This window comes from Camellia sinensis, chromosome 9 (assembly GCF_055761805.1).
Source record: "Camellia sinensis isolate YWXY chromosome 9, ASM5576180v1, whole genome shotgun sequence".
Classification (NCBI taxonomy): domain Eukaryota; kingdom Viridiplantae; phylum Streptophyta; class Magnoliopsida; order Ericales; family Theaceae; genus Camellia; species Camellia sinensis.
Genome location: NC_138969.1, coordinates 197672091 through 197680817, shown reverse-complemented (window position 1 = coordinate 197680817; position 8727 = coordinate 197672091). Strand labels below are relative to the sequence as shown.

Here is an 8727-nt window from a genome sequence, read left to right as displayed (position 1 = left end):
TATCAGTATATGCGGCGTTTTTAAAAACGCCGCTAAATGTGCTGCATAATTGTACAATGACATCACTACTCATTTATCGACGTTTTAAAAACGCCGTGATAGGTCAATTTTATTTTCAAAATGTAACCGTTGGTATTCTATAGTAACGTTTAAAAACGCCGTTATAACTTCATTTTTTTAAAAAAACAAAAAAAAAATTTGTGCTAATTCTATGAGATTTAACCCCAAAAAAATACCTTTTATAAAGATGAAAAATATATAATATATTGACTAAATTTAAGTAAACATAATACTAGATCAATTCATGCGCTACTCTACATTTTTTTTTCTTTTTTTCTGCACAAAATGATGATACAATGACAGGACACAATCTGAAGTAGAGAGCAATGGAGAGACATGATTGAGCATTAGAAGTGGTTTTTTTTTTTTTTTTTTTTTTTTACATTATGAGTTCAGTAGGATAGGAATGAATATATGCAGAGTCCATTTGCCAAATCTTGAGGGAGGCTATGATGTTGGCCTCAGTAGCATTGTTGAACAAGAAAATTTTTGCATCCTCATAGATGGCCTTCGTTGGATATATCCGCGAAGTTATGCACGTCCTCCCGCGTTGAGCGAAGCTTTCTACTATCGAATGATTCACCTAAATTAAAAATGACCCCACATTTTAATAATCCAAATTTTATTTTCGATAAATTTTAGGATTTTAGTCAGCAAATTATTATTTACTAAGCAAAATGATTTTTTTAACATACCAATATTCTCATGCTGAACTTTTCTCCTTTGAGCACTGGAACTGTGCTTCTGTAAATTGGTTTCATCACATCTGTTGCCTTTGAAGACCTACACAAAAAACAGGTGTATCGGCGAGTCAAGTTGTGGTTCATGCCAAAAACAGTCCTCTGATTAGGGATAGCAAAAAAATCCCCGACCCAGCAGTTCCCAACCCTCCCCGATTCTAATAAAATGAGTTTGGGGAGGGTAACCCGACCAGATTATGCATACTATAAAAAACCTGACATATAAATTACATAATTATAAAATGATTTTAAAGATTTTTTTTCTCTCTTCTATTCTCTGTTTTATTGTATATTACAGCTCTTTTCTTTCTTCCTTGACTCTGATCGCACACTTAAATCAATGTTAAATCATTGTCATCTAGAACTATCAAAATCACATTATTACTATTCAATACTAAAAATATAAGACATAACACTAAACGGGGCAAGTAGGGTCGGAGACTAGATTATATTATGTGGGGAGGGCCGAGGGGGAGAGGAGAGTCTGGTGGATAAGGTCCAATATTCACTAAACAAAGGTGGAGGAGGGTAGGGGTCAAAGACTCATACCTGCCTCATTGCCATCCTAACCACTAATAATACTAAGCCAATGTTTCGGGTTGGAGAAAAAATCAGAATTATATGAAAATAATGGAGGTTTTCAGAGATGGATGGAGATTCTACCTTCAAAATGATTGTTAACAAGGGGCAAGTAATATAATTTTCAAAAAAAATTAAATATTATAAGGATGGACTTATATAATTTGGTAATACTCATAACCAATAAAACTATAATAAAGGACAAAAAATGTTAATTAATATTGAGTATGTTTCAAGTGCACAATGAAAAGAGTAACAAACCTTGATTCATCAGCACAGAAGAAAGTCTTCAACTTGCCCTCAGCTCCTTTGGCAACATAGAAGTAAATGGGAGTCTGCTCAGAAAGGCTCTCATCTGCAAGAACCAACAAACCAAACGGTCCAAGAGCACCCTGGTTTGCTGCTCCACCGGCAGTGCTGTAACTGAACATCTCCATCTCAGTTACTACACATTGCTATTTTAAAGTAAGGCTATAATTTGAGTGTGATTGTCAAAATAAAGAGAACACAACATAGAAGATTGCTTACAAGCTTTTAAGCACAAACAAACAATTTACCAACGAAAATTTTGTTTTCAGAGTCATAAGGTCTAGGAACTGATCATCCTCAATCTTCTTCATTAAAATTTTGTTTTCCTAATACAATGAGAAGAGCTTGAGCATTTGAGTACATGAACGATAAGTTTTCACAAAAACAAATAAAAATATACCTCTATGAGTTCCTTCTCATGTTTCTTATACCTCTATGAGTTCCTTCTCATTAAAATTTCACAAAAACAAATAAAAATATACCTCTATGAGTTCCTTCTCATGTTTCTTATAGAGTTCTGCAACTCTTCTCTTGGCTTTAGCATAATCTTGAGCATTTGAGTACATGAACGATAAGTTTTCAAGTTTAGACTGCCAGAAGGTATTAGTAGATTAGCAAAATAGTGGGTGCAAAGAAACATAACTGCAATGATAGTGTAAAATAAAATCACACATAACAGGAGCATAGTTACAAAAATGACAGAAAAATGACTGTGAAATAAAGCATCTCAAAGTAAAAGCAGTTTCCAGTTTTGGAGATCTTTAGATGGCTGATGACTTGGCAGACTGGTACATCACAAGATTAATTTTAATAAAAGCTGGATTCACAATATATGATGTATCATCAAATAAAGGTCAAGGAACAAGATCAAGCATCATAAACCCAATGTTGCAACATCAGACTTCAATAAAATAAATGAAGCACATAGGAAATGTGCCAAGTTGAGATATTTATTATCAACAATAGACATACATCAGGGTTTTTAACTTCAACATTGTCTAGCTTGGTCATGGAGAAAACGTATGGTGAAAATTCAACCCAAAGACACAAGAATACATTATGAAACATTGAATTCAAATGTAAGCCTAACAAACAATCATGTGGGAATATTTTCACCCTGCACACACACAACACACACACACACACACACACACAAAAAATACCAAACTGTAAAAAAAAAAATTAATAAATTCTTCATAGCAAGAGGAATATTTTCATTTTGAAAATTAAAAAAACAGAGAAAAAAAGAAGAAAACAGAGTAGTAGAAGGTTGGAAACTAACCTCATCATCATCCTCCATACTTGTTTTCTCGCTTCTTAAAAGCTGATTTTAGAAACAACAAACAAGCAATTGCTTCCTTTCTAGATAAAGGTTTTAAAGAATAGAATCGCCAACTATATGAAACATTATCAGAGCACCATAGATTAGAGTAATAGCTGAATGGAGCATACAGATTGTGAAGAATCGATCAAAAGCTAAAAGCCCTATCTTGTGAAGTAAATTTCTATAAACCCAGTATCATTTACAGTATTGATTCCCTAAAATTGGAATTATATTGGTTATGAAAATCTAAACCCGAGCTCAATTCACAACCCTGATGATCTCAACTTGGGTTTGGGGATTGAAACCCTAAAACCCTAGATCAAGGTATTGAGATCTCCTTCTCATCCTCAAAACCTTAAAAATTTGAACAATTTATAGGGTGAACTGTTTGGTGGGAAAAGTGAATCGATAAAATCGTACGCAAATAAAAATTGAATTATAGTTTCGATGCGAAGATGGATATAGAGATAAGAGAGTCGGTGGGGAGAGAGCATGTGATATGAAATTGGGGAATGTATGTAGATATTTAAACCCTAACCCTAGGTCCACGGGGACGAAGGTTGGTGACAGTTGTATTACATAGGGATAAAAAAATAATTCATTCATATAAAAATACAGATCACTATTATTCACCCTAACAGAGATCCTAAGCTATAAGATTAAAGGTGCTTTAGCAATCAGAGCTAAAAGATTAAAGGTGCTTATAAAAACTAATGCTTTATGTTAGTACTATTACTTTGTTAGTTCTTCTTCTTCTTCTTCTTCTTATTCTTCTTCTTCTCTTTCTTTGAAAGGTGAACCTATATTTAATAAGAGCAAGTATTGTAATTAATAAGATATGATATTTGTCAAAAAAAACTGATTAAATGATTACTCACCTCTTGGGATGTGACATTGGCCGAATAGTGGGATGACTACTAAGTGAATCCACAACCTATAATTCAATAAGAAGCTGAAGTTGTATATTAGCTCTAGGTAATTGGAAAAAAAAAAAAGCTTTTTAGCTCTGCTGCCATAGAGTATTTAATTCAGTAAGTGGTTAAAACAAGAAGATGACTCACATTAGGAGTATTTAATCGTGTTGCACATCAGAAGAAGCCGCAAATTAATAGTTATTACAAGACAATTGAAGACCGTTGTGCTGACATCCCAAAGGCCAAACATCTTGCCATTCGAATCAACACTGTTAGAACTGGAAGTGATCGCAAAATTGTTTATGACTAACACCCTCTTAAAATTTTCAAAACTTTGTGATCAATACAAGAAGTCCTTCCAGAAAATGTTATCAAACGGAGCAGTAATTGGTTTTGAAAGAAAAAATAATAATCATCAATTGAAAAATAAATAAATAAATTATAGCAGTTGGGCTTCTAAGAGTATAACCTGCCACCCAATTAAATTCCCAACCTTGATTTCAATATGCTACTTTGCTAAACAAATATATTTTTTAGCTGACTTTTCACTGCATCTCTCATAAAGTGTGCGATCTCCACTTGGTCACCCTGGCCATAGAATTTAAAGCAACTTTTAAATTACAATAATTCTAGAGACACAACTCTAACCACGACCCTTACACATACCTGCATGTAGGGCATGTGGGGGATGTGGTTGGAATTGTGTTCCCTAAATTTCTCTTTAACATATTGAATTGAACGCTCTGAAAAATGAATTTGATGTATTTACATGAAAAATCAAACCAGACAAGAAAGCTCCTTACTCTGCTTTCTACTTCTCTAATTTCATCAGTTTCTGAACTGATAATAAACTGTTTCATGTCATTATCAATCAACTTGCATGCTGAGTCAAAGAAAAACAGAGAAATATGATTTAAGTTGTTACTAATAAATAAATAAATAAGGAAACAACATATCTATAGTAAGAATTTTTTTTTTTATATAAATGATGCCAAAACTCTTTTAAATACTAACCATAAGCTATATTAATGGCTGTTTCCATCTTGTCCCCTGTAAGAACCCAAATCTGATTCCAGAAATAAAAAATTATTTGTTCAAAACCGATGCATACCTCATCCAATTTTTTCTCACGACACTATTAATATAAAGGAACTATTTGTGATCCACCCTTGAGCAGGTCAAATACTGTAACAGTGTGATCCCTACCTCAATTGAAACATAAAGAGAAATGGGGATAATTGGTGAATACAAAGTAATTAGGGTAAACATATCTAAAAAAGCAACCTGTAAAAGAAATAAACAACATCAATAACGTGAGGGCACACCGCCTAATTACTAAAGTAAGGAAAAAGAGGTTGAAGAGCTTTGAAGTTAGATTTCCTATACAAGAGTTGAGAAGATACAAAAGCAGAAATAATGAAAGAAAATTGTGTTACTCACAATAGTAGGAGGCATCCATTTGATATCCCAAAGGAAGTCTGTATGTTCCAACAAGCTTGGTACCCATTAAGTGGTGGGTGGAACATTGGCTGGTCAAGCAAGTCTGGAAAGTAACTTCCAATAAAACCCTGGTCTGCGCCATCTGGGTTATTTCTCCCAATGTCTAACTCATGAAGCATGTCATTAAACACCTTCATTGATGGCTGCAATTCCATATTCCAAATAAAAATCTCAGTTTCTATAAAACATGTAGCTTCTTTTTTTTTAAATTTTTTTTATTGGAAAATCAATTCGTTGAAATTTTGTTGATATTCAAACATGAGTTTTGAGAAGCTCCAAGGGAAGAGTGACAAAAAGCTAAGCTAATTTTATCACTTTTCCATTCCCTTTTCCTTTACTTCCACAAATCCCTGCTCAAATCTAAGATCCAAACTCAGTGTAAAACATCTAAAAGAACTCTATAAGAAATTGTATTAATGTTCAGTGAATCGCATCTCTGAGCAGTACACCATCTAGAACATGATTCAGATGAGGTAGATTTGAGTAGCTGTAGGAAAACCCCAACACAAAAATGTAAGAGGACCTCTAATATTCATACTTAATTTCACAGCAAGTATTGCACTCATATCATCTGCAGTCCGAAAATTCATTCCCAACTCCAAAACCTGCATTTAATGAATTTCAACTATTATTCTGGCTACGAAACAGATTATGACTAGAAGTAATACATTATTGACATAAATCCACCATGACTAAGACAGTATTACATACCAAGTGGTCGTCATCAGTGGTTTGATGAAGAACCCTCATTTCTGTGAACACAGGAGGTGATCGTCCCATATACAGATGCTGAACCAGAAAAATGGAACAAGGACAGCAATTAATCGTATTTAGGAGGGTAGACTCGTACCACAGTCCATGGTTTGTACTTCTCCAAGAACCAAGGTATGCTAGGGAGGAGAATTTTCTGTGAAACAATGGGCTCCATACAAACAGGCCAAATCTTTTCAACCACATGGTTCAACCACCGCACAGTTTCAGAATCAAAGAGTACCTTTAGAAAAGCAAAAAAAAAAAAAAAAAAAAAAAGTTGAAATTATAAACATTTATACATATTCATACGGGCAAGAAGGTAAATTCTCAGAAGGAATCTCAATATCTAACTGCATACATATATGTACATAGCAACATACATACATAGAGATAATAAAAAAGATGCAAAGAAAAAATGCCACATATTTGTTCGAGAAGTTAACTTTTTTATCCTCAAATTATAAAGTTGTTAATACAACTTCAACAGTATGTCTTCCAGTCAAATTTGATCAGGTAAAGCAGTTCAAAACAACACAATGTTAGGGTCTTCAAGTTCTGGTTTCACTACCCTTAGTACAAACACCAAAAAATCACCATGAACTTTCTTTATTACCCATACTTCTTTCCATTACATGGTAACTAATATATACTCAAAAAATCATAATCATCATACAACAAATAAAAGCATCAGATTGCCTTGCCCAATTATGAACAAAGTTGACTTAATTAAGGTTTATTTTCGAAACCCAGAAAATTTTAGGATTTTTGCTTATATGGATTATGACGGAACAATGTTAGGGTCTTCAAGCTCTGGATTCACTGTCCTTAGTACATAAGATTATTAGTGGTAGCCAAAAGGAAATGGGACAATGATGACTTATGATTAAGGTAGGTGACTTGGTTTTCTCTTTGTGAGGGGTGTGAAAGAAGGTTGTTGCTACTAAGTTATGTTTGATTCTCAAGAAAAGGCAAGAAAAAAAGAAAAAAAAAAGGTGAAATCATTTGATTTTTGCTTGTTCACTTTAGGGATATTGGCAACAAAGTGGCAATCCCTTGTTCAGAAAGCTTCATTTCTAAGGCAATATGATCTTTGTTTCATATACTAAACATCTTGAGAAAAGCTCAAAGCAAAGACCAATGTGTGATGATTGTTTCCAAAATCAAAATGACAGCAAAACACTAAAGCAAGAAACTTATATAGCATAAAGGTTAGCCACACATAAACCCATAAATTCTATGACGATGTTTCACTAAGCCAATAGTCAAAAGATCTTTTGGAGTCTTACCATATTCCTTCTAGGATGCTGAAGTGGTGATTTTGCAGACAAAGATGAGGAATCACAACCAGCCTTTGCTTTATTTGAAGAACTTTTAGTATTTTTAAAGGGGTCTTGTATTCTTGCACTCTTTTGAACAATATATATCTGCAGAAAAAATAAGTTACAGATCACAGAGAGACACATCAATTTCATTTATTACAGATAAACATTAAACAAATTATTACAGATTCAATGCCTTTAAAAATTAATACTGTTACAATAATAACCTGGTTAGCCAATCTAATTATTCTTTGAACAAATCCATTTTTTTCTGATGCGGGCAACAAATTTGATTCAACAAACGGTCTAGTATGACCAGCAAAAATTGACGTATACCTGTTTGACCAATCTGATTATGCTTTGAGTGGCTTGTACTGAGCACATTATTCTTATTGGATTTAGGAAGTGAATGAGCACCTGACCTTGAAGCAGGTATTTCATTTTTTCGACTCAACTCTGCACCGAAAGTGTAGTGTTTTTCTGCGATCGATCTATACAATTAAAATCAATTAAAGTTTCACTTCTTTCTCCAGAACCGAGATTAAAACTAGAAACTCTCAACCGAAACTCAAAAAAGAAAAAAAAAGAGTTGAAAAGTAGTAAAATTATGAACACGTGAGAAAGGAGAAGAAAGAAGAGCGATGAATTGAGAAAATGCAGAGAGGACATAATCGAATCAAAAGAATACAGACTCACGAATACCTGGATCAAAGCATTGCACTGTTTACGAATGCCAATGAACTACATAATGCCTATGAGAATTGCATTGTTTAGAGCTGAATAAACTTAGAAAATGAATAAATTTACTCGTCCATAACTGGTAAAAAAGGTTATCCCTAATCAAAGCATGGGAAGAAAGTGAGAAGTCAAAAGCAGAGAACAACTAAGATTTTTTTCAAATATATGATGTTATTTCAGAGGTAATGAGAAGTTTTCTCAGCAACCAAACAAAGGATCGAAAGCACAATCTAGAGTTCTGAGATTGTAGAGCTCTGAGATTGTAAAACAAAGGACCGAAAGCACTAACCTCTGATTGAAGAGATGAAGAGTTCCAAATCGAACTTCAAAATCACGGAGCTGAAGCAGATTTTGAAGGATTCGATTGGTTTTTCTGAGATTGTAGACGGCGGTGCTCAAAATCGAACTTCGAAATTGCAATCGCTCTGAGAAACTACGAGATTGAAGCCATACGGTTGCAGATAGGTTGGGTCTGAGAAACTTAGAAATCG

General features: G+C 33.8%; 2 protein-coding genes across 3 annotated transcripts; both read right to left on the bottom strand.

The window, feature by feature from the left end:
* Nucleotides 1–332: 332 nt before the first annotated feature.
* LOC145798952 (acid beta-fructofuranosidase-like) lies at nucleotides 333–2002 on the bottom strand. Its single transcript, XM_082888386.1, has 3 exons — nucleotides 1641–2002; nucleotides 756–843; nucleotides 333–643 (listed from the first exon to the last, which is right to left on the bottom strand). The coding sequence occupies exons 1-3, from the start codon at nucleotides 1814–1816 to the stop codon at nucleotides 440–442; spliced, it is 468 nt and encodes a 155-aa protein (XP_082744512.1). The 5' UTR covers nucleotides 1817–2002; the 3' UTR covers nucleotides 333–439.
* A 284-nt stretch (nucleotides 2003–2286) lies between these two features.
* LOC145798951 (uncharacterized) lies at nucleotides 2287–7959 on the bottom strand. Of its 2 annotated transcripts, XM_082888385.1 has the most exons (8): nucleotides 7835–7959; nucleotides 7466–7603; nucleotides 6138–6420; nucleotides 4941–6031; nucleotides 4730–4809; nucleotides 4396–4514; nucleotides 4074–4176; nucleotides 2287–3083 (listed from the first exon to the last, which is right to left on the bottom strand). In XM_082888385.1, the coding sequence occupies exons 1-3, from the start codon at nucleotides 7937–7939 to the stop codon at nucleotides 6247–6249; spliced, it is 417 nt and encodes a 138-aa protein (XP_082744511.1). In that variant the 5' UTR covers nucleotides 7940–7959; the 3' UTR covers nucleotides 2287–3083; nucleotides 4074–4176; nucleotides 4396–4514; nucleotides 4730–4809; nucleotides 4941–6031; nucleotides 6138–6246. The 2 variants fall into 2 exon arrangements, with proteins under 2 accessions (XP_082744511.1, XP_082744510.1); XM_082888384.1 differs by lacking the exon at nucleotides 2287–3083 and having other exon boundaries at nucleotides 4010–4514.
* Between the last annotated feature and the right edge of the window lie 768 nt (nucleotides 7960–8727).

Excerpts from the sequence above, each read along its gene's own strand:
- LOC145798952 (XM_082888386.1), bottom strand. The coding sequence starts at position 1,816 with ATGGAGATGTTCAGTTACAGCACTGCCGGTGGAGCAGCAAACCAGGGT. Across the intron at positions 844-1,640 it reads TTCTGTGCTGATGAATCAAG|GTCTTCAAAGGCAACAGATG; the intron begins GTTTGTTACTCT and ends TTTTTTGTGTAG. Across the intron at positions 644-755 it reads AGTTCAGCATGAGAATATTG|GTGAATCATTCGATAGTAGA; the intron begins GTATGTTAAAAA and ends TTTTTAATTTAG.
- LOC145798951 (XM_082888385.1), bottom strand. The coding sequence starts at position 7,939 with ATGAAATACCTGCTTCAAGGTCAGGTGCTCATTCACTTCCTAAATCCA. Across the intron at positions 7,604-7,834 it reads TAATCAGATTGGTCAAACAG|ATATATATTGTTCAAAAGAG; the intron begins GTATACGTCAAT and ends TTTTTTCTGCAG. Across the intron at positions 6,421-7,465 it reads AGCATCCTAGAAGGAATATG|GTACTCTTTGATTCTGAAAC; the intron begins GTAAGACTCCAA and ends GCTTTTCTAAAG.